The sequence below is a fragment of the Aquarana catesbeiana genome, linkage group LG01, assembly GCF_042186555.1.
Source record: "Aquarana catesbeiana isolate 2022-GZ linkage group LG01, ASM4218655v1, whole genome shotgun sequence".
NCBI lineage: Eukaryota > Metazoa > Chordata > Amphibia > Anura > Ranidae > Aquarana > Aquarana catesbeiana.
The window spans coordinates 397862286-397888473 of NC_133324.1; the positions used below are offsets into that span (position 1 = coordinate 397862286).

At 41.0% G+C, this 26188-nt stretch overlaps 1 protein-coding gene across 1 annotated transcript in view; it reads right to left on the reverse strand.

The window, feature by feature from the left end:
* Positions 1 to 26188, reverse strand: part of PGM5 (phosphoglucomutase 5) — a 166806-nt gene that overhangs the window by 56647 nt on the left and 83971 nt on the right. Inside the window, exons 7-9 of the mRNA XM_073634792.1 lie at positions 25519 to 25634; positions 17626 to 17761; positions 7292 to 7475 (exon numbers count right to left, since the gene is read on the reverse strand). Coding sequence (XP_073490893.1) covers positions 7292 to 7475; positions 17626 to 17761; positions 25519 to 25634 — 436 coding nt within the window. The remainder of the gene's footprint in view (positions 1 to 7291; positions 7476 to 17625; positions 17762 to 25518; positions 25635 to 26188) is intronic.

Below are 26188 nucleotides of genomic sequence, written 5' to 3' on the forward strand. Positions count from 1 at the left end.
CTTCTCATATCTTTTAACAGAAGGGGGGCTTTGATTACTGCTAGGCACACATTCAATGTTTTCCCAGTAATAAAATATGTTAATTTCTCAGGGGATACTGTGGAAAATAGTATCTCCATGGTCAACTTCCCAAATAAAGCTTTTCCTACTTATGTTTGTAAATGGGCAATTTTGTCAATTTGATTTTAATAGAAGTTACTGCTAATATTGTATTGTATTTTATAAGGGGTATAATTTCCAAATAAAGATGATTGTTTTAGATGTTTGAAGCCCAACAGAAAAAGGATTTCAGTCAGATAGGCATTGTATCATAGTCATAGTATCATATTAGGTAAGGTTGAATAAAGACAATAGTCCATCCAGGTTCAACCTGTGTAGGTGCCAGTGTCATTAATTATTTCCCATATCCCTGTATGTCCTGTTCCTTAAGATGCACATCTAAGAATCTCTTAAAACTATCAATACTCCCTGCAGTCACCACCAATTGTGGAAGAGAGTTCCACATCCTTATTGCCCTGACAGTCAAAACTCCCCTGCGTAGTTTAAGGTTAAACCGCTTCTTCTCCAATCGCAATGTGTGGCCCCTTGTCCTCTTACACTCCTTGAGACTGAATAGTTTTTTTCCCTATGCTGGGATCCCCGCTGAGGTATTTGTAAATCGCTATCATATCTGCTCTCAATCATCATTTCTCCAGGGAGAATACACTTTGTGTTTGCAGTCTTCCCCTTAATTGCGGCCCTCCAGTCCCCTTATTAGTTTTGTTGCCCTTCTTTGGACTCTCTCCAGTTCCAGCACATCCCTTCTGAGGACTGGTGACCAGAACTGGACAGAATACCCCAGATGTGGTCTAACCAATGTTTTATAAAGTGGTAGATTTAGTGATCTATCTCTGGAGTATATCCCTTTTTTATGCATGCTAATATTCTGCCAGCTTTGGTAGCTGCAGCTTGATATTGCATGCTATTGCTCAATCTGTCATCTACTAGGACCCCCAGATCTTTCTCCATCCTTGATTCCCTCAGTGGTTCTTCCCCTAGTGAGCAGTTTGCATTTATGTTTTTTGCCTCCAAGTGCATTGCTTTACATTTTTTCACATTAAACCTCATTTGCCATGTATTTTCCCACTCCATTATTTTGTTCAGGTCTTGCTGTAAAATTTCTGTATCTTGATGTGAAGTTAATGCCCTGCTTAATTTTGTGTCGTCCGGAAATGAGATTGAGCTATTTATTCCGTCCTCTATATCATTTATCATCATCATCATTGAATAGAATTGGTCCCAAGACAGAACCCTGTGTAACCCCACTTACCACTCTGGACCAGTCTGAGTACACATTATTTATCACTACCCTTTGGACACGCAAAAAAACAATATTTTATACTATTTGCTATAATAAATATCCCCCAATAAATGTAAAAAAAATAAATTTTTTCATCAGTTTAGGCCGATATATATATTCTTTGACATATTTTTGGTAAAAAAAAAGTCACAATAAGCGAATATTGATTAGTTTGCGCAAAAGTTATAGCGTGTACAAAATAAGGAATAGATTTATGGCATTTTAATGACATTTTTATTATTATTTTTACTAGTAATGGCGGCGATCTGCAATTTTTTAGGGGGACTGCAACATTGTGGTGGACAGATCGGACACTTTTGACACGTTTTTGGGACCATTGACATTTATACAGCGATCAGTGCTATAAAAATACACTGATTACTGTGTAAATGTCATTGGTAGGGAAGGGGTTAACATTAGGGGGCGATCAAGGGGTTAAATGTGTTCCCTGCTAGGTGTTTCTAACTGTATGGGGATGTGACTTACTAGAGGAGGAGACAAATCACTGTTCCTACTTAGTAGGAACAGACGATCTGTCTCTCCTCTCCTGACAGAATGAGGGTTTACACACATATCCCTGTTCTGACTGTCGTGCTCGCGATCGCACGTGGCTGGCGGACATCACGGCTGCCGGCCACACGCATCGTGTCCTCCGCCATGCAGCGGGCCCCTGCTAGAGCTGTTTAAAGGACCGACCTACAGCTATGGCTATTCGTGGGAACGTGCCGACCTACCGCAGTATAATGATGGCGGCTGGTCGGCAAGCGATTAATGAGGCTTTTTACATACTATTTAGCCACCCAGGCTTAACCTTCGCTCTTCTATATTTATTGCCCATTGGAATGTGTGGTACCTTTGTTTAATATGTTTTAATATATTTTGTTTAAATTCCATCTCCCCTATGTACCAATATAGCATTAATGTACTTATTTTGCAAAAATAAAACAGCTTTCCATTAATTGTACATATGCTTACCTCACTCTCTTCATAGCTGTTTAAACACACTGCTCGATTACTTCTGCCTAACTTCCTGGATATACTTTAGGAAATGACACAGGGAAGAGCTGACCAGCTGATCTCATTAGCACACACCCTGCATCATTTACCCTCAGCAGGTCAACTCCTTCCTGTGTCATGACCTAAAGTCTGTCCAGGATGTAAGGCGGAAGTAGGGTTGCCACTTCATCCCTTTAACTACTTATGGACCGCCCGCCAGTCATTGTACATCGGTACTTTGACGTAGAATACTGGGGTTATGGCAGCAGATAGCTCCCATAACCCTGGTATATTCTTATACGTCCTCTTTCTGATAAAAGTGGTCTCCACGGCGGATTAGCCACAAGATCACTTTTATCGGGGGCAGGAGAGGGTCCCTCCCGCTGCGCTCTGGTCGTCCCCGCCACTTACCAGAGCCGCTGGTAGCGGCGGAGATGATCACATCCTCTCTCCTGACAGGCCTGGAGCCAAGTGAGGGAAAGATGGCCCCCACTCGGCTCCATAACATTGGATGATTGCAGCAACATCAAACGTCACTTCCGTCCAATGGCCTTAAAAAGGAATTAATATTTTTTTGATTAAAAAAAAAATGACATTTATTTATTTATTTTTATTGCATTTAGGTGTAAATATGAGATCTGAGGTCTTTTTGATCCCAGATCTCACATTTAAGAGGTCCTGTCATGCTTTTTGTTCTATTACAAGGGATGTTTACATAGGAATAAAAGTGAATTTTTTTTTTTAAGGACAGTGTAAAAATAAAACATAAAAAGTTAAATAAATAAGAAAAAAAAAGTAAAGTGCCTCGTCCCGCCGAGCTTGTGCACAGAAGCAAACGCATACGTAAGTCCCACCTGAATATCTAAACGGTGTTCAAACCACACATGTGAGGTATCACCACGATTGTAATGCCCCGACGGAAAATGTGTGATAGGACCTTGTTGTCGGAAATTCTGACCGTGTGTAGGCTCCATCACACATTTTCCATCGGATTTTCTGACACACAAAGTTTGAGAGCAGGCTATAAAATTTTCCAACAACAAAATCCGTTGTCGGAATTTCCAAACGTGTGTACACAAATCCGACGCACAAAGTGGCACGCATGCTCAGAATAAATAAAGAGATGAAAGCTATTGGCTACTACCCCGTTTATAGTCCCGACGTACCTGTTTTATGTCACCGCGTTCAGAATGATCGGATTTTCCGACAACTTTGTGTGACAGTGTGTATGCAAGACAAGTTTGAGCCAACATCCGTCGGAAAAAATCCATGGATTTTGTTGTCGGAATGTCCGATCAATGTCCGTCCGTGTGTACAGGGCATTAGAGCGAGAGCAGTAAAACTAGACCTCCTCTGTAACTCTAAATTGGTAACCTGTAGAAATTTTTAAACGTCACCTATGGAGATTTTTATGGAGATTTTTAAGGGTCAAAGTTTGTTACCATTCCATGAGCGGGTGCAAAGCATGACATGTTGGGTATCAATTTACTCAGCGTAACATTATCTTTCAAGATATAAAAAAAAATTGGGCTAACTTTACTGTTGTCTTTTTAATTCAAAAAAGTGTATTTTTAAAAAAAAAAATTGCGCTTGTAAGGCTGCTGCGTAAATATGGTGTGACATAAAGTATTGCAATGACTGCCATTTCTAGGGTTTTTTTTTTACTAGTAATGGCAGTGCAATATTTAACGGGACTGCGACATTTCGGTGGACAGATCGGACACTTTTGTCACTTTTCTGGGACCATTGACATTTATACAGGGATCAGTGCTATAAATAGCCACTGATTACTATGTAAATGTCACTGGCAGGGAAGGGGTTAACACTAGGGGGCAATCAAGGGGTTAAATGTGTTCCCTGGGTGGGTTTTAACTGTAGGGGGGTGGGCTGCTAGGGACAATACAGAGATCACTGTTCCCGATCACTGGTAACAGTAGATCCCTGTCATGTCACTTGTCAGAACGGGGAATCTCCTTGTTTACAAAGGCAGTTCCCCGTTCTGCCTCTGTAATAGGCAATCACGGGGCGCTGGCAGACATCGATTCCACCCGACCCGCAGAGCTATGGCAATTGGCGCAGAAGAGCTGACCTGATGCTGTATAACGACGGGGGCTGGTCGGCAGGTGGTTAATGCTATATTGGTACATAGGGGAACTGGAATTTAGAAAAAAAAGGTAAACAATGGTGAACTTAGACCTTAAGCAGAGGGGAGAGCAGGAAGCCTCACATTGTAGCCAAATACCGCTGACTGTTATCAGCAGACAGTATTCAGCTCCTAATAATATACTGGACTGAATGTACTGTGACTGCAAAAGTAATATAAGTTGATTATAAACAGTCAGATTTTATGTCTACTGACTCAAATATTTCAAACCTGTACAATACAAAACGGTTACTTGTGTTGTCATAACACATGGTAAAATGTATGTTCTACTGTAACCGACCAATGTGAAGGAGGCCAAAATTAACTACTTGCCTACCGCTCTATAGCAGGTTTACTGCTACAGGGCAGATGTGCTGTGCAGAATCACATACATATACGTGATTCTGCACTTCCGGGTTTTGGGCACGATTGCGCGCCGCCAGCAGCTCGCTCCCGCTTTGATTTTACACCCGATGTCTGCCGGCACCCGCTAATCGTTTGGTATACCGACAGAATGGCAGTCTGCCTATGTAAACAAGGCAGACCGTCATTTTGTCAGTACAGAAGACATGGATCCTGTGTTCCTGTAAAGTGGAAACACTGATTCATGTCTTCCACCTAACAAAAGCACCTCCCCCACTACACTGAAACATTAGCTAGGCATACAGTTAAACCTTTGATCACCCCTGATATTAACCCCTTCCCTGCCAGTGTCATTAGTACAGTCACAGTGCATATTTTTTTTAGCACTGATCACTGTAATAATATCAATGGTCTCCAAAAAAGTATCAAAAGTGTCAGTTAGGTGTCCAATTTGTCTGCCACAATATCACAGTTCTGCTTTAAGTCGCTGATCACCACCATTACTAGTAAAAATAAATAAATATTAAAAAACAAATAAAATGATCCCATTGTTTGTAGACACTAGAACTTTTGCGCAAACCAATCACTTATTACCAAAAATATGTAACAGAATATATATTGGCCTAAATTGATGAAGAAATTCGATTTTTTACATGTTTTTATTGGATTTGTTTTAGAGGAGAAAGTAAAAAATATTGATGTTTTTTTCAAAATTGTTGGTCATTCTTTGTTTATAGCGTAGAATCTTAAAAACGCAGAAGTGATCAAATACCACCAAAATAAAGCTCTATTTGTGGGAAAAAAAGGACATAAATTTTATTCGGGTACAGTGTCACATGACTGATCAATTGTCAGTTAAAATAATGCAGTGCCGTATTTCAAAAAATGGCCTGGTCAGGAAGGGGGGGGGGGGAGTAAACCTTCCCGAGGTGAAGTGCTTAAATGCTCCACTCTTGTAATCTATAGACCAGTTTTTCATAAGTTTTGTAATATTCCTTGCAACCTCGACCATAGTCAACAGGTAAAACCCCTGGTTTGGTAAATTTGCAGATATGTACAGTAATATGTATATACAGTGGGTATAGACATGTTGGTGTTATATCTTTCACTTGGATGTTATAAGCTGCACTGAGTAGATACAGCTGGACAAAACAAAAACCGTGTCTGTCTTCATTTCAATATATATATATATATATAATATATTTCTGTATGAAAAAAACACTTATTAATGTTTGTATGTTAACCGCTTCCCGACCGCCCACTGTATATTGACGTCCTGTTTTTTAAAGATGGATATCTCGGTAACGGCAGCAGCTGCTGCCACAACCGAGGTATCCATCTTTAGGGCCGGCGATTCTGTACACGATAACGGTGGTCTCTGCGGCGGGTTCGCCGCGAGATCACCGTTATCGGCGGCGGGAGAGGTGCCACCCCCCCTTCCGCCGCTCTCCCGCGCCCTCCGCCGCTTACCGGAGCCGTCGGTAGCAGCGGAGGAGATCGGGACCTGTCACTGCTGAGGTACTGAGACGAGTGAGGCCAAGATGGCTCCCACCCGTCTCTATACCATGTGACGGCCGGAGCGACGTCATTACGACGGCTCCACCCACTTCTCTTAAAGGCACAATTTTTTTGTGTCATTTTTTTTAAACGACTTTTTTTTTTTTTTGCATTTTAGTCTACATATGAGATCTGAGGACTTTTTGACCTCAGATCTCATATTTAAGAGGACCTGTCATGCTTTTTTCTATTACAAGGGATGCTTACATTCCTTGTAATAGGAATAAAAGTGATCCAAATTTTTTTTTTTTAAAAAACAGTGAAAAAATAAATAAAATAAAGTAAAATAAATAATAATAAAAAAAAAAAATGTTTTAAAGCGCCCTGTCCCGACGAGCTCGCGTGCAGAAGCGAACACATACGTGAGTAGCGCCCGCATATGAAAACGGTGGTCAAACCACACATGTGAGGTATCACCGCGACCGGTAGAGTGAGAGCAATAATTCTAGCCCTAGACCTCCTCTGTAACGCAAAACATGCAATCTGTAGAATTTTTTAAACGTCGCCTATGGAGATTTTTAAGGGTAAAAGTTTGACGCCATTCCACGAGCGGGCGCAATTTTAAAGCGTGACATGATGGGTATCAATTTACTTGGCGTAACATTATATTTCACAATATAAAAAAAAATTGGGCTAACTTTACTGTTGTCTTATTTTTTTTTTCAAAAAAGTGAATTTTTTCCAAAAAAAGTGCGCTTAGAAGACTGCTGCGCAAATACGGTGCAAAAAAAAGTATTGCAATGACCGCTATTTTATTCTCTAGGGTGTTAGAAAAAAAACAATATATAATGTTTGGGGGTTCTAAGTAATTTTCTAGCAAAAAAACCTGTTTTAAACTCTTAAACACCTAAAATCCAAAATGAGGCTGGTTTTGAAGTGAGAATTGGACCTACCTGTTTCTTTGCTACAGTTCCATCCACTGGGTCCACATACTCAAAGCTGTCAGCTTTCTCTACACTGTACACATTGCTCCCCACAGCAAACTGCTGACTGGCAAAAGACTTCTCTGTTATCGTGGTCTCCATGTCCTTCATGATAAAAAATGCTGTTCTGGGTTCTAGACCATCATAGTCAAATCTGTTACAGTATAAAATGTATTCTGTCAATATACATTATTATAGGGAACATACCATTAGCATTTTACATTTGTCATTATTCATGATACTGCACATGACATTTGATCTCACAAATCAAAGAAAACTATTTGTGCTGCCCATTGCATTAGATTGCAGTTCTCCTTTTCACATTTGCCATGTTTCAATGTTTTTGAGGCTGGGTTCACACTATGTGTGGAGTGGCTTGCAGCAGGGGGTCTGGTGTGTCCCTGTTCACCGTTTCAGGGGCGAATCAGGTCCGAATTTATGCCTGAATTCGGACCTGAAACTGAGCCAAAGGCGCAGAGGACCCTTCTGCTGTGCGCTCCGCGGCTGCCCCGGGGCTGTGTGAACCGGCTCCATTGAGTGCCGGCCACACTCTCCTGTCATGCGAATTGGATGCTGGAAAACCCTCATCCAATTCCAATAAGTGTGATTCAAGCCTTAATCGTATGAACGCTTCAGAACCATTCTTAAATGAGGCTATATTTTATTATTGTTAAAAGAGAAAAAGAAATGTGTACAACTAAAAACAGTTGACATACATGTAATATATTTTTTTATCTGCCAAAGTTTTTGTAATGCTTTTCAGCCAGTTGTAATATGTGGTCATCATTACTAGACAGTATAGCCAATCCAGGGCCACCACTGCAGCAGTAACTTGGTCAAGAACACACGACATGCTTGCTGACTGGACAGCAAAGCAGCGGGACATTATTGGGAGAATACCAAAGCCCACTTTGCACTCTCTTTCTGTCAGCATGTTGCCTGAAAGCATATGTGAACTGTAGAAGAGCTACTTCTGCTACACCCCCCCCCCCCTTCTTCAAGTCTAATTATAGAGCTAACACACCATTAAGGTATATACACTAGTTATGAATTGTAATTGCAGCTGTGCAACTGCCTTTCTATACCCAGCAGCTCTGGAAGATCTCCCTATCCCATTGGGTTGTAGCACCTTACCGTCATTTTATTTTACATACACTAGTTACATTTGAAACATTTGTACATGCAGAATCTACTAGAACATATTCTATTTAGGGTCAGAACCTTGTCAGTTTATTTTTTGCCATCTGTGTCCCATTGGAGAGATTTCCTCCACTTCCTGTCCCATAACCAAAGCAGGGAGTAAGAGGAAATCCCATCAAAATTAAGGGAATCCCTTGGGGACCCCCAGGTCACCAGAACTAGGGTCCCCATTGGAAGATTTCCCCTCTATTATTTTTCTGGGGTCAACCCAGAATATGGGATCTTCATATACTTTCACTTTCAATGATAATGGTAAATATAACAAATAGAGAGGGTGAATCTCCCTAATGGGGACACAGACAGCAATAAAAACTAACAAGCATCCTTTACGAAATTATTGGGTATTCCTATATAAACATTTTTCAAAAATGCGCATCTGGCCTTAATTTAAGGTCCATCTTATCTGTGAGTCTTTCTGAAGAAGGTGGTGGTGGATAACACACTTGGAGCACATTGCATGCAATGCTGTTGATAAGTGGTTATAGGCTTGTTCACACATTATTGCTGCCCCTTGGAAAAGTGATGGGGAGATCTCCTCTATGGGGAGATCGCCTGAAAATGGACAGCCTGTCCGTTTTCATCCGATCGACTTGCTGGACCGGTGGCGAACGTATCGCCATACATCTGTTTTCAGCGGATTTGGTCGGATCGGATGTCAGCGGACACATATCCGCTGACATCAGCCTCCCCATAGAGGACAATGGGTGGCCTGATCAGGTCCGTCTGAAAAATTGACAGGCGGACCCGATTGGTTGGATCGTGTGAAAGGGGCCTTATACAGAAAGATTGTGGACTCGGCAACATCATATTTATTATTTGTAGTATATAGTTGAATTGCATGTGGATATAATAACTTAATTAATTTATTCACAGCTGCTTTTGACATCATAAGGGTGATTTATAATAAGTTTTGATTTGCTACATAGTGCAGTTGTGGGAGATATATTACTCCCACTACCCACCCCTCTGTGCTATAGTAGCAGGGACCCAGCTTCAGTGACTACCTCCATGAATTGGTTCCCCACAAGGTTGAAATTGAAATTGGTTCCTCCTACCAGGTTGAACAAACCTGCTTCAGCAGCTTTGGGAGGGCAAACCCCTCCTCCATGGAGGGAGTCTTCAGGGGCTGGGTCACACGGGTGCAGATTGCCATTGCTCTAGACTAGTAGAGCACCATAATTGCACCTTGCTGTACCATTGTACAAAGGGTGAGCACAATCACAGGATCCAGCGCCATGTCTTCATATAGTGGGATCTGGGTACAGTCCCCAAGCCTGCTGCTGAGGGATACCAATCCAGAAGCTGCAGGAGGTAGCTGGGTGGCTGTAGGTACAGCTTGGGTTGTATCACTTGGGTAAAATTAGTAGGGATTCAGTAGAGAGAGGCCATCCACCACCTAAAGACGCGATAAAGAAAACTGAAAATTGCTGGGAGTGGTAAGGATTTATATGGGTTGTCCCACAATTCTGTTTGCCAGTTGGCTGCAAATAATCCTGGGTTTATGATTAAAGGAGTACTTTACAATTAAGAAAATTGTTTACTTTGCACATTTACCTAAAACAATTATCTAAACAATACAATCTCACTGTCACTAATAGGCAAAGGCAGATGATATTAATGCTAGGCATACTTTAGAAATCAATCACTGCGTAAGGTGTCAATCACACAAGCAGACAAAAAAAATGCTGGGTTTAGCTGCACACATCGTATAGTATTGACTGTGTCTAAATGCAGCACTGTAGTATATAATATACAATATATAGTATATAATATAATAGTATATATTAGGGCTGTTACTGATTAAAATTTTCGTGTTCGATTAATTGATTTTTTTTAATCGATTAATCAACTAATTTTGATTAATTATAATGCACATACAGATCCAACTACTTTTAGCTGATCTCCTTGCATTGCAACTCTGCATTAGTCAGTGGTAAATTTGGTATACACTATATACAATCACCAGACACTAGTTAGTTTCCACAATCCATGACTTAACACTTTAAAAAAAAACTTTTAAGGAGTCTTTTAACCACTTCAATACAGTGCATTTTCACCCCCTTCCTGCCCAAGCCATTTTTCAGCTTTCAGCGCTGTCGCACTTTGAATGACAATTGCGCGGTCATACAACACTGTACCCAAATGAAATTGTTATCATTTTTTTCCCACAAATAGAGCTTTCTTTGGTATTTGATCACCTCTGCGGTTTTTATTTTTTGCGCTATAAACAAAAGAAGAGTGACAAGTTTGAAAAAAAACACAATATTTTTTACTTTTTGCGATAATAAATATCCAATTTTTTTTCTTTAAAACAATTTTTTTCCTCAGTTTAGGCCGATATGTATTCTTCTACATATTTTTGGTAAAAAAAATCGCAATACGCATATAGTGATTGGTTTGCGCAAAAGTTATAACGTCTACAAAATAGGGGATAGATTTATAACATTTTTATTATTATTTTTTTTTTTACTAGTAATGGCGGACGATCTACGATTTTTATCATGACTGTGATATTGCGGCGGACGTATCGGACACTTTTGACACATTTTTGGGACCATTCACATTTATACAGCGATCCGTGCTATAAAAATGCACTGATTACTGTATAAATGTGACTGGCAGGGAAGGGGTTAACACTAGGTGGTGATCGAGGGGTTAACTGTGTTTGCTAGGGAGTGTTTCTAACTGTAGGGGGAGGGGACTCACTAGGGGAGGAGACCGATCGGTGTTCCTCTGTCCTCTGTACTGGGAACATACCATCGGTCTCCTCTCCTCTGACAGGACCGTGTTTACACACACAGATCCACGGTCCTGCTGTGTTACCGGCAATTGCGGGTGCCCGGCGGACATCGCGGCCACCGGGCACACGCACCGGGTGCCCAGTGACGGCGATCGCCGACGGCGGCGTGCGCGCGCCCCCTGGTGGGCCGGGAAAGCGAGGCAGTCATGTGACGCCCGGCGGCAACGAGAGCTGCGCCGCCTGGCCGTCAATTGACAGCCGGCGGTCAGAAAGCAGTTAATGTTAAATTTGTTTTTAGGGTGGACCTCCACTTTAACAAGACATTTTAAAACTTGCAGCTTAATTGCTTGCTATGGGTAATGCCTCCAATGGGTATACCAGTCCTGTTGACAACCATCTAAAATGGGAATGCCATTTCACTTCCCGTTGTGTCTCTGGGACAGGAAGTGAAATGAAAGCTCCACACTGGGATGCACAAGGCAAAGCCTAAACCGAGAGGTGTTTTCTCTCTGCATGACCTAATCTAAAACTAAAATACAGATTCAAGCTGTATATATACTTTCAATCACCACGATTCCTCCTCCACAATTGACCTGTCCAGTACAGACAACACACTCACCTTCATAATGCCTTCCAATGCTTGTTTATTCCCAGCAAGGATCACGTATCATCAGCATGGGGCGTGTCCAGCCAATCACAAAACCGGCTTGCAGCCACACCTCTGCAATTTGCGGACACGCCCACTCGGTTGACGCCGAGTGGGCGATCCAATCAGGCCATGAATGGATCGGTCAGGCGCCTGCTGTATTCCATTACTTTACAATTGTCCAGCGTGGGCACCATCAATGACTGGGGAAGGGGGAGGAGTCCAGTGATGTCACTGGATCTCTGACGGAACTCCCTGAAGACCCGGGAGCCAGCGGAGAGGTGAGTACTGATCAAAAGAATTTTGATCGATCAAAAAAATTAACGATTAATCGAGGAATTTTCACAGCCCTAATATATATATATATATATATATATATATATATATATATATATATATATATATAAACCATATGATCGAATACACATAGCTGCGTCTACAGCTCCACCCTGAACCGCACAAATCTGCACATTTTATGCTTGTACGTACAGTAATATGTGTAAACGTATACGCATACATGCATGAGCCATTAAAAGCATTGTACGCTTCTTAACCACTTCAATACCAGGCACTTAGACACCTTCCCGCCCAGACCAATTTTCAGCTTTCAGCGCTGTCACAATTTGAATGACAATTGCGCGGTCATGCTACACTGTACCCAAACAAATTTTTTATCATTTTGTTCCCACAAATAGAGCTTTCTTTTGGTGGTATTTGATCACCTCTGCGGTTTTTATTTTTTGCGCAACAAATAAAAGAAGACCGAAAATTTTGAAAAAAAACAAGTTTTTCTTTGTTTCTGTTAAAACTTTTTTGTAAATAAGTAAGTTTTCTTCTTCAATGATGGGCACTGATATGGCTGCACTGATACGGCGGCACTGATGGGCACCGATGAGGTGGCACTGACGGGCACTGATGATGGGCACTGATAGGCGGCACTGATAGGCACTGATAGGCGGCACTGATGGGCACTGATAGGTGGCACTGGTATGCGGCACTGATGGGCACTCATAGGTGGCACAGATGGGCACTTATAGGCGGCACTGATGGGCACTCATAGGTGGCATTGATGGGCACTCATAGGTGGCACTGATAGTTGGCACAGATGGGCATGGATGGGCACTGATAGATGGGCACTGATGGGCACGGATGGGCACTGACAGGTGGCATGAATGGACACTGATGGGTGGCACTGATGGCACTGCTTGTTTGCAGTGATGCCCCTAAGGGTGGCATTGCTGGGCATCACTGCAACATAATGGTGCCAATCAGTGCCCATTTGTTTGGCACTTAAGGCATGTAGTTTATCCAGGATATTCTGCTAGCTCTGCCAGCATAAACCCGCATTCCATGCAGAAAATACACATAGTCCCGTGTGATTGAAGCCTACGGCATTGTCAGGTACATAATGTCAGTGCAATGAAACAGTTTGTTGTAACACAGTAACATTCAGCACCTTCCATAAATAGATCTGACCTGGAACACAATTCTCTTAAGAGCTAAAAGCTACAAAAGATCCCTGTAATATATGTTTTGTATTATAAAAGCATCTGTATTATAAAAACATCTGTCTTTTGATACTATGTCAGCTGTAAAAACCAATTTATGTTGAAACACCACTTTATTAGTGCTTTAGTTTACAATAACAGTATTGCCAAATGTATTGTTAGATGCAATTATATATAATAGTTCTCATGGGTCTACTTATACAATACTACTGGCACTTGGATCATATTATAATTTATAAATATTATAATTTGACTAAAGATGTATACACGTACAATTCCTATATGTGAGAGTGGTGCAGCTTTTATCTATAGAGTTTCGTTTGAGTGGTGTTATATTAATAAGGCTCCAATGTCCAGAACACTTTACAGTCTGCAAAGCAACACCTTAGTTAACCCATTGTAGAGATGTCTGGACTGCTGCAGTGACAACTTTTAAGGATCTGTTATGTCTGTCATCACAGAGGGTTGCTATATAAGCTTGTAGCAGCTGCCATGCACAGGTCATACTCATGGATTTTTTTTAGCTCTAACTAAAGTTAAATTACAGGGACCTAACAATCCACCGAAGTAAAAGCAAAAAAGGAATATCCACCCCCCCCCCCCCCCAATACTTTTAAGAAATACATTACCAGGATGTATTTTCACCCTGAATATAGCTGGGAGCTAGAAATTCAATAAATACATGATGTGGGAGTATCTATTTAAAGCAGTGGGAAACATCGGTTGCGGTTCAGGCTCCATAAGCTCTAGGCCAAGGGCCTGATGACCATATAATATGCCACTAATAATGCACCTTAACCCTACGTTCACACCTATGCACTTTTTTGTGCGTTTTCCGTTTTGCAGAAACACACTGCAGTCCATTTAACATGGTTTCCTATGGTACACGTTCACATTTATGCATTTTTCAGCCGATTCGTTTTCTGAAAGGGTCTGGGACTTGCAGCAGCAGATAGCGTTTTGCATGTAATAAACTTCAATGGAGCTGCACCAGAAATGCAAGTGTTGTGTTTTTGATGCGTTTTGCCCTTTTATCTCACTTTAATACACTGTGTATAGCTGGTATAGCTGGCCGCCGTGTCCTTAACAACCGATGAGTCATCAGTGGAACCCGCTGATAGCTGAATGTGAAAAAAAGCATTGTCGGCAAAAACAAATCAGGAAAAAAACAGTGTGAGACCCCTCCCCCCAAATCCGTACCAGGCCCTTTGGGTTTGGTATGGATTTTGAGAGGAACCCCATGTCAAAATGTAAAAAAAAAATGCAGTGGGGTACCCCCAAAATCCATACCAGACCCTTATCCGACCATGCAGCCCAGCAGGTCAGGAAAGGGAGAGGATGAGCAAGTGCCCCCCCTCTTCTGAACCAAACCAGGCTACATGCCCTCAACATGGGCGGGGGGGGGCTTTGGGTCAGGAGGGAGTGCACGCCATTTTTTCCCCAATTTAATTTGCTGGCAATGCTTTTTTTCTCATTCAGCTGTCAGCAGGGAACCCGCTGATAGCTGATGACTCATCGGTTGTTAAGGATGCGGCAGCCAGTTTCCCTGCCCGCTCCTTAGAAACCAACTATACACAGTGTATTAAAGTGAAAAAAAAACACAAAAAGCGCACCAAAAAAGCAGGTTCAGAAATGCAAAATGCGCAGCAAAGCAAGCCTGTAAAATTCATCAAGCGCAGCCTGCATAGATGTGAACCTAGACTTAAATTATATTTAAAGCCTAAACTTTTTAAGTTATGGATAATGTTAAGTGCTTGTTACCCTTGTCTATTTGTCCTGGTGATCACTGATACTGTCACTGAAACAGTGGTCCCAGTAAGGGTAAAAAACAAAAAAAATTGTCACGAGAACAGTAATGGATGTGGAATCTTCCATTGGGACACTTGTTTTGGTGACAACTGTTCTTGTTGTGTTAGTACAGAATGTACAGGATGTACAGGATGTTAAGGAAAATCTCCCCAGTGGCATACTTGATGGCACAAAAGAAAACTCGACAGTGTGTTAACCATCCCCTACTCATCCCCTATTCATCATGAAAAAAAACAGTCTTGGCTTTGGAAATACTTTGAGTACTCTTGACCCTTACCCAATGTAGGATTGCAAAAAAAAAAAATGTGGCTGCTGAACAGAAAGACATTTTCCAAAAAGTGCTGCTGAATAGAAACTCAGTAAAAAGATGACAGAACATTTCTTTTGACCAAATGCTGTAGCCTTATCAATGTCCATTTCATTCTCGATTATTAAATAAAAAGAAAAAAAAGTTGTCAGGACTTATACACTGTCATTTTAAAATATCATAATGAATGGGTAGGAATATAAAAATATCAGATGAATTGTCCCTGGTGCATTCTGAGGCATTGGACACCTCTTTAAATAAATGGAAGTTGATAAATCATATGAACAATTAAATTAATTGCTTCGACACATTCCAGAAGCTGCAGAAGAATTATAGTTGAATTAAAGGGATTAGCGATCACATACTGTATTCATGTTTGCCCATTGGTTTCACTGTAGTACAGTTTCCAGAACTAAATTAAAATGTGGTAAACTTTTTTTCTGGGTATACTGAGCAATATGAAATGATTATGGTATACACGTACACATGTATTGTACACATGATTGGACTTTCCGCCAACAAAACTCTGGAATGTTGTCCGAAATATGTTGGCTCAAACTTGTCTTGCATACACACGGTCACACAAATGTTGGCCAACAATCACGAATGTAGTGAGGTACTAGATGTACTACGTGGTTTTTCAGCTCTTTAGCACCACTCTTTGGGCTCCTTCTACTAATTTCGTGTTAGCAGAAGTTTGGTGAGTGTTGATTCACGCTTTTCTTTTCACGGTTTTTCATTTAGAGCTTTTCATTTCGTGCTTTTCAGTTTGTTTCTGAACGGCCGTTCGTCAACCAGACATGTTTGCGGAATCGGAGGAGATAACGTGTTATTTATTATTGGCATTGGAGTTATTGCTTTGACATTATTTTTTTGGTTGAATAATGATTTGATTTGGTATATTTTCTATATTTTTGGATGCATAGAATGCACTTTTTGGTTAAGTTCTATTGGCAGATAACATGTCTAATTTTTTTTTTTTTTTTTAATGCACAATAGTTGTATCTTTGTTCTTAAAAACTAGGGGATAATAGTGTTGTGGTAACTTGCCCAAATAAAAAAAAAACAAAAAAAAGCATAATAATATTATTCTTGACATCACTAGAAAAAAAAGCCTTTGAAAATTTGTTTGCAATAACTCCATCAGTATCACCAGCAAAGCAACTTCATTATTATCCCGTTAAAGAAGAAGAGAATGTGCGCTGCATTTGGAGATTTCATAATTTTCCACGTCAAGAATGTTAACTCTCTATTACGAACGCTAGTTTACAAGACCGACGGCTTCTGCTTCCGAACATGCGTGTTTGTACTTTGGACTTTTGTCCGACAGACTTGTGTACATACGATCCGAAAGTCCGACAACACACATTTGTTGGCGGAAAATTTGAGAACATGCTAGCCAACGTTTGTTGACGGAAAGTCCGACAACAATTGTCTGGTGGAGCATACACACGGTCGGATTGTCCGCCAAAAACCTCACATCCAACATTTCCCGTTGGAAAATCTGATCGTGTGTATGAGGTTTTAGTCTGAGATAATGCTGGACAATAAAGAGAAAACAGGAGATAAATATTAGAGAAGAATCAACAAAATTGTTGTCTTTCTATATACTGTATTCTCTATATTCTCAGGGCCTGATATTAGACAGAGCGGTTCTTAGGTTAGAAAGGCCTAAGGACAGAGAATATGGGGGTTGATTTTCCAAGGTAAATAAGCTGTTCACTTTGTAAGGGAATGTGCCCAAGAGCTGTAGTGAAGTTTTTCTCTGTAAAGAACAACCAATCAAGCAAAGTAAATAAAAAAAAAATTTTGTTGGTTAGATGATGGCAGTTAGCGGAGACATTAGTATATCAACCCCCATTTATTTTTTTATAGAGAACAAGTATTCTTTTTATATTTTCCCATTCAGCTCTGTTTTTTCCCCATTTGTTTCGTGGGGTAGGGGGGTGTTGGGAGTCGGGGGTTAGGAGAAGATTGCTAGATAAAAGGCTCTAGATACTGAACAAGTCCTATTTTTTGTCAAAATTCTGAAATATTCATATTAAGAAAACAGTTTTTTTTTTTACTAGGGGTAGAATGAAGCAACATTTTTACCTGCAGTAATAATGGCGCCCAAACTTTGTCCAGTGTTCTTTTACAATTTCTTCCACACCTTGCTTTCGAGCTGCCATAATCGAGAGCCATACTAATACAGCCCAGAGTCCATCCTTTTCTCTGAGGTGATCCGAACCTGTATGAGAAAAAAAAAACATGACAAACCCATTGATGACACACCGACGACAGGGGTACTAACCCTTCCCCACCCCATCCAAACCTAAAAAAAAAAGTTTGGTCTGGGCATACACTTTACACAGTTGGGAAGAGTTATCACAATAACTAATCTTCTAGTGGCAAAAGCTAAAAATCCACCCTAACACTAAAATTCCGGCATCTACAGACATCCACGATCTAACACCAACCTATCTATCCCTGTAAAAAATAAATCATTATACATACCTTTTTTGAAACCAATCTGACCCAATCCCACGCTGAGCTGTCATCTGCGGCTTCACTGTGGAGGGGGGTGCAGAGGACACATCTGACAATGAAAGCCCCATAGTAAGTCTATGTGTGACATCACTTAACATTCATTTCACAGCTGTTGTCGGCTGTGTCCTCTGCAGAGCTGTGAAATGAATGGAAAGTGACGTCACATTCCTGCATCTACAGGCATCATGCAAACTAAAATTCCTGCATCTACAGGCATCCATGATCTAACACTAACCTATCTAGCCCTGTAAAGAAGAAATCAGTATACATACTTTTTTTTTTAAGCCGATCCGATCCAGTCTCCAGCTGGAGACTGGATCGGATCGGCTTAAAAAAAAAGTATGTATACTGATTTCTTCTTTACAGGGCTAGATAGGTTAGTGTTAGATCATGGATGCCTGTAGATGCAGGAATTTTAGTGTTAGGGTGGACTTACTCTTTAATATAAGAACAAAAATAAGGAAGAACATGCATGTAAAATGTGAAAGCTACATGAAAGCTTAATTTAAGTTAAACACTTCACTAATAACTAAAATATGTGTTTCACAATGTCTTAAACAGGGTCTGCTACCTAAATTATTTATGCTGGGTGCTAATTAGTCCAAGCTAAATATTGTAGTTTATGCTATTGCCCCGTACACACGCTCGGATTTTCCGACAACAAATGTTGGATGTGAGCTTGTTGACGGAAAGTCCGACCGTGTGTATGCTCCATGGAACATTTGCTGGCGGACTTTCTGCCAACAAATGTTGGCTAGTGGGTTCTCAAGTTTTCCGCCAACGAATTTTTGTTGTCGGACTTTCCGATCATATGTACACAAGACCGTCGCACAAAAGTCCACGCATGCTCGGAATCAAGTAAGAGCTGGAAGCGCTCGGTCTTGTAAAACTAGCGTTCGTAATGGAGACATCACGTACGTCTTGTACGTCACTGCGTTCGTAATTGTTGGGCAACATTTGTGCAACCGTGTGTATTCAAGACAAGTTGGAGCCAACAACCTTTGAAAAAAAATCCACGGTTTTGTTGCCGGAAAGTCTGATCGTGTGTACGGGGCATATCACTTGTTTCCCCCCCTAATCTCAGTGGAGCTGTTTCTCTCTGCTGCCAGTAGGTGTCACTGGTACCTCTGACAATGGTATGAGAGACCAAAGCAAATCAGAGTTATGAATATTTATATTTCCTTCAGCTAACTAGTAGGATGTTCTTTACCACACTGGAGCATGCTGGGGAGGATATATATATATATATATATATATATATATATATATATATATATATATATATATATACAGCATGTATAACAGTGTAAATTTGCTGTCCCCTCAAAATACCTCAACACACAGCCATTAATGTCTAAACTGCTGGCAACAAAAGTGAGTACACCCCTAAGTGAAAATGTCCAAATTGGGCCCAATTAGCCATTTTCCCTCCCCGATGTCATGTGACTCGTTAGTGTTACAAGGTCTCAGATGTGAATGGGGAGCAGGTGTTTTAAATTTGGTGTTATCGCTCTCACTCTCTTATACTGGTCACTGGAAGTTCAACGTTACACCTCATGGCAAAGAACTCTCTGAGGATCTGAAAAAAGAATTGTTGCTCTATATGAAGCTGGCCTGGGCTATAAGAAGTTTGCCAAGACCCTGAAACTGAGCTGCAGCACGGTGGCCAAGACCATACAGCGGTTTAACAGGACAGGTTTCACTCAGAACAGGCCTCACCCTGGTCAACCAAAGAAATTGAGTGCACGTGCTCAGTGTCATATCCAGAGGTTGTCTTTGGGAAATAGACGTATAAGTGCTGCCAGCATTGCTGCAGAGGTTGAAGAGGTGGGGGGTCAGCCTGTCAGTGCTCAGACCATAATCCGCACACTGCATCAAATTGGTCTGCATGGTTGTCTCAGAAGGAAGCCTCTTCTAAAGATGATGCACAAGAAAGCCCACAAACAGTTTGCTGAAGACAAGTGGACTAAGGACATGGATTACTGGAACCATGTCCTGTGGTCTAATGAGATCAAGATAAACTTATTTGCTTCAGATGGTGTCGAGCGTGTGTGGAGGTAACCAGGTGAGGAGTACAAAGACAAGTGTGTCTTACCTACAGTCAAGCATGGTGGTTGGAGTGTCATGGTCTGGGGCTGCATGAGTGCTGCCGGCTCTGGGGAGCTACAACTCATTGAGGGAACCATGAATGCCAACAAGTACTGTGACATACTGAAGCAGAGCATGATCCCCTCCCTTCTGAGACTGGGCCACAGGGCAGTATTCCAACATGATAACAACCACAAACACACCTCCAAGACGACCACTACCTTGCTAAAGAAGTTGAGGGTAAAGGTGATGGACTGGCCAAGCATGTCTCCAGACCTAAACCCTATTGAGCATCTGTGGGGCATCCTCAAATGGAAGGTTTTACCAGCTCTGTGATGTCGTCATGGAGGAGTGGAAGAGGACTCCAGTGGCAAACTGTGAAGCTCTGGTGAAGTCCATGAGGGTTAAGGCAGTGCTGGAAATTAATGGTGGCCGCACAAAATATTGTCACTTTGGGCCCAATTTGGACATTTTCACTTAGGGGTGTACTCACTTTTGTTGCCAGCGGTTTAGACATTAATGGCTGTGTGTTGAGTTATTTTGAGGGGACAGCAAGTTTACACTATTATACAAGCTGTACACTCACTACTTTACATTGTAGCAAAGTGTCATTTCTTCAGTGGTGTCACATGAAAAGATATAATAAAATATTTACAAAAATGTGAGGGGTGTGCTCACTTTTGTGAAATACTGTATTTATGGCAGGTCTTGTGATCCCTCTCTTTCCATGGCTTGAAGTGGTCCTAGAGGCCATCCTGAATGTTGATGGGGGAAGCTGTGTCAAGATCGAGACCCAGGAGCAGGACCTTGCTGTAGAAAACCAGGATGGAGCCTGGTTTTTCCACAGGAGCCTGGTGTCTCTAGGAAATTGTACAGAGGGCACAGGAACCAGCACTGAGAGAAAAGTCTGTTACCAGCTTAGGAAGTTATCTATAGTGTTGCCGGTGTTCTGTCAGAATCGGCAACCCATCAGATTAGGTAACGGAAGTGACGTTCCATCAGCTGCATATGCGTACCACCGCTACCAGGTTTGCTAATCTGACAGAACACCTGCAGTCAGAAGAAGGTGGCAGTGGACATCTACTACACCCAGCTACGTGTAATTTTAATTCTAGCAATAAAATGAGCGTATATAAAAAATGTAGTATGTTGACATCTGTGATGCTGTTTTCATGTCACATTTTGAAAGAAGCTGGATGACAGTAGCAGGAAGGTGGCGGAGGCTATGTTGGCGCTGCTCAGCGCTAGACCTTTAGCCTTTCAAAGCTAAAAATCCAAACAGCATCACAGATGTCAATATACTGTATTTATTTATATATGCTCACTTTATTGCTAAGATTACTGTGAAATTCAAGATGTAGCTGGGTGTAGTAAGATGTCCGCTGTCTTCTTCTGACTGCAGGTGTTCTGTTAGATTAGCGATGGAACACATGCGCAGCTGACGGAACGTCACTTCCATTAATCTGATGGGAACGGAACACTGGATTGACTTAAAGGCTCTTTACACTGTGTAGCTGGAAATGGTTCTGGAAAAGTCTGTAAGTGTTATGCCCCGTACACACGGTCGGATTTTCAGACGGAAAATGTGTGATAGGACCTTGTTGTCGGAAATTCCGACCGTGTGTTGGCGCCATCACACATTTTCCATTGGATTTTCTGACACACAAAGTTTGAGAGCAGGCTATAAAATTTTCTGACAACAAAATCCGTTGTCGGAATTTCCGATCGTGTGTACACAAATCCGACGCACAAAGTGCCACGCATGCTCAGAATAAATAAAGAAATGAAAGCTATTGGCTACTGCCCCGTTTATAGTCCCGACGTACGTGTTTTACGTCATGGCGTTCAGAATGATCGGATTTTCCGACAACTTTGTGTGACCGTGTGTATGCAAGACAAGTTCGAGCCAACATCCGTCGGAAAAAATCCTAGGATTTTGTTGTCGGAATGTCCGATAAATGTCCGACCGTGTGTACGGGGCATAACTCTGGGTATTTGGTAATACAACTTCTAAAAAAGTAATAAAGTGACTGATGCCCTATGTTATTTCAGTCCACAATTTTAGCCATGGACTCAGCCCTGGGGTGAAAAGCTGGCCCTCCCTGTCTCTGGGGGTACTCCACCTGCTCCTGGAGTATACATACCAAATGACTCACTGAAAATACAGTATGCTTTATCTTTAATATCTCTTCTTTCCTGAACAGCAGAAGGAAAGCTCTTTCTCTTATATTATTGAATGGGTGCATTCAATGTATTCAAATAATGGCTGGAACTAGTCTGGAATGCTCTGAAACAACTGTATGGGATGAGCACACTGTAGATGATATCATCAATGCTCCCAGACCTTTCTCTGCTCTAAAGTTGGCACTATGCATCACAAATAGCACATCTCAGACATTCTCCATGTGCTTCTACAGAAATGGAAGAGTATCTGAAAATATGAATTCAGCTCCAAGACACGCTGCCAAAATGCTGTTCTGGGAAATTCAGTTTTAAGCCTATCTGGCCTTTTATAGCAGAAGAATTGCTTTTATTTACAGGCCAAAGCAAAAATGTGATGCTGTAAAAAACGGTCTTGTTCTGTAGGCACGCAGCTGGTTTAAATTAGTTCTCAGAATAAAGTGAAAGTTTTGTTTGTATACACATAGATATGTATATCTAATATACTCACAAAGCAATTTGCATTTACTTTTTTAGGACATTAACGATAGCCTGGATTATAATGACTTCCAATTTTTCCATGTGAACATAATTTGATCCAACACATGGCTTTGTTTACACTGATTGCTTACATTGGCATTTGATCCCACTTACCTCATGAGAAAAATTAGACATGGGTTCATTTAAAAAAAAATAAGGAAACCTTTACAATTATGTTAACCACATTAAGCCTGTTTTGGTGTTTTGTTGGTGCATTGGTCTAAGTAGAGAGGAGGTTGTAGAACTGTCATACATATCCCTTTCCCTAATTTATTGGCACAGTCTTCCTCCACCAAGGGTGGGGCTTAGTAGATTGTATTTTGGTTATCAGTACTAGGTAGGGTGTGGAATTAAATCTCATATTTTCCTATATATTTGGGAAAAGGTTTGGAATTATGGTTTCACTGACTGAACACAGACTGGGGTTGAATAATTGCTTTAAAAATTGAAATGCTTTAGAAATGTACTTCTCATTATTATATAGGGTCTTTAAGTGACATAATCAAAATTGTGTCAGATAATATGTCCAAACACTGCAAGTAGATCTTAATCTTAGTAAAAAGAAGCAGAAAAGTCCAACATTTTGTAATCATTTATAAGAGTGGTACATCAATTTTAGATGTATATATTCATATATAATTTTCAAGCAAAGAAGTCAGTAGTACATGATTAAAGCAAGACAAGATTGAAGCAGACCAAAATGCATCTTGGAACGAACAACGTGGGGCCTTGGGCCTCTGTCAACGAGTAGATTATACCCAGTAAAACCAAGATTGCCTGAAAGAATCAGATCTGTCTTTAAGTGCAGCAGTTAAATCCTCCATGTACATTATATAATTTACAAAAGCAAAAAAGTGGACCGGGGGGGGGGGGGGGTTTCATGTGCACGAAATTCAGGCTTTAGGAATATGCACCAAGAGCGATTTGTTGTATCTAGCTTCTGGTATTGGGGTGAGGTGAAGAAAGCACGCTGCAGGGTTTAAACCAAGGTCAATGTTTATCAGCTTATGCATTATTTAAGAGTACCTCTGGCCCCACTTAATTTCCAACACCTATCTGTGGCACTGTGAAAGATATGGGAGAGAACCAACAGGACTTTGTATCGCTTCATGAGTTTAAACGTTATTTCTTGATATTTTTGCCTACGGAGGCACCATTTGAGAAATCTTTTAATGGTCAATCTACTTTGGGGTGAAGAAGATGTTATAGTTTGCTAAAAACAATTGGTGGGATGTAGAGGGAGTTCTCTTGAGTGGGTCCAGTTTCAAACAGATCTCCTCAAAAGGGGTAAGTGACTGAGTGAAAGTCATGTGTGTAAGAAGTGAATAGAAAAAATTCTCTTCTGTGCTTGAATCAGAATGAAGGAGGGCAGATATCTACCAACTTGAAGAAGAGGTGAAACTGGAAAAAAAATATGCCTTACCCACAGTTTAAAGGTTTTCTCATGGTCACTGGGAAGAAACTAAGATTGACCAATTATGGATGACATTCGAGGGGGTTAGTGTGAAATCTGTGAAATCCACTTGCAGGAAAGATTGTAAAACACCTTCACAAAGCGCTTACCAGTAGGTGAGTCAGTAAAGTGGAGAGTGCTGATTCTCCATGCCCAGGGTGCACCTAGTAGAGGGAATGGTGCCAAAGTTTGTGATCCTGGCAAACAGCACCAGTCAATTATTTGCATGGGTGAGTGGCAGCATATTCTAAAAGTGAGTCAAGGAAGGCAATGCCTGCCTTTGATTTAGGTAGGAGTAGGAGATGGGTAGGTCGCCCATCCAAATGAATTTATTAAATTCCGTGCATAGTATATTCAGGTCGTTCCAAGGGATAGCAACTGGGAGGGTTAGTAAAAGACATTGTATCAACTGAACCACAAGTGTGAATTTTCCCCTGAATTCAAAATCCTGCCTGATCTTACATAGGAAAGGAGTAAAGTTGGGAGCTGGATTGTGAGAAAGGTTAGCAGGTATTTGTGTGCCCAGATATGTGATTGCTGACTGCACCCATTTGAAGGGAAAATATGATCTCAGGCTGTCAAGTAAGTCAGGGAGCATTCAGTGCCTCCTATTTCTGCAGTTTTGTGTAGTTGGAGAAAGCCTGAAGTTTCTGTAGGAAAGTGGGGAGCTAAGTGAGAGGTTGGGTGGGGTAAAATAGTAAACAATTGGCATTAGCTGCTACAGCTGTAACAGTTTTAACACTACTAACTTTTCCTATAGGATGCGGTGTTAGGCATTGCACCTCTTACCTCCCCCAAAATCCTTGCTGCCCTAAAACCTAAACCACTTCTCAAATCACTGTGGTGCTTGCCGTCCCACAACTCTGGGTTCCACTACAAGTTTTTATATCAAGTCAGAAGGGTGACAGGGGGAATGACTGTTCCTAACCGCCTGAGGAGTCAATATACAGATCTGTCTGCCTGCAGATAAGGTATTTTGCTACAGCTGTGTTGCTACAGCACTAGAATACTGAGGAGGTTCAAAACTGTGGATAGCTAAATGTAACAAGGAGGTTATATGACAATGGCAATTGAAAAATAGATTTGGCAATGTTTCGGATTTAGGCCTGTTTATCTTTACTGCAGGTTAGTTGAACACTTTAGATATTGCTTATGTTTATAATATTTGTAGTCACAAATGGCATGCTGCTTAGCTTCTCCAAAATAAAATACTTTACCTGTGCCAAAACTCTCTTCCCCACAAAGTGAACACCGCCCAGAGTCCATTAAATTTGCAAAATATTTCCAGCCAGTTGGTGTTTCATACACTGGGACTTTCATTAGTTTTGCAACTCTGCAAGAGAAAGTCAGATAATCAATGAACGTGCTTAGAAAATATAATTATAAACTTAGGTTCGGTGGCAATAATTTATTTCTTTTACTTATGTCTTGGAGGGAAGCTTAAGCGGATTGGTCCAAGCTTCATATCCACAGAGAACTGCATTTACCATTTTAATATAATAAACAAATAGAAGTAGCTGCCAGAAGAGGGTGATTGATCCCTGCAGATAATTGGTGTGAATGTTCCTTATTAGTGCTGTTTATAAATATATTTGCTTTAAAATGTTCTATACATTTTTAAAATCATCACACCTTTAAGAAAAATTTGAATACAACAGGTTTCCATGTTCTTTTAAGACTTGGATGCCCTTTCCCTTGCTGGAAGTCCGTAGCTGGGGATTAATATCTATGTTCACCAACTAAGTAAACTGTTGTGCAGTAAACCTAAAACCTATTTATGTTTTTACATAAATTTTACTGCAGCTTTGAAATGCATGTTTAAATAAATTCATGTTTATGAGTTTTTAGGTTTTGATTTTCTACCTTATGTTAGACTTTTGCGGCATT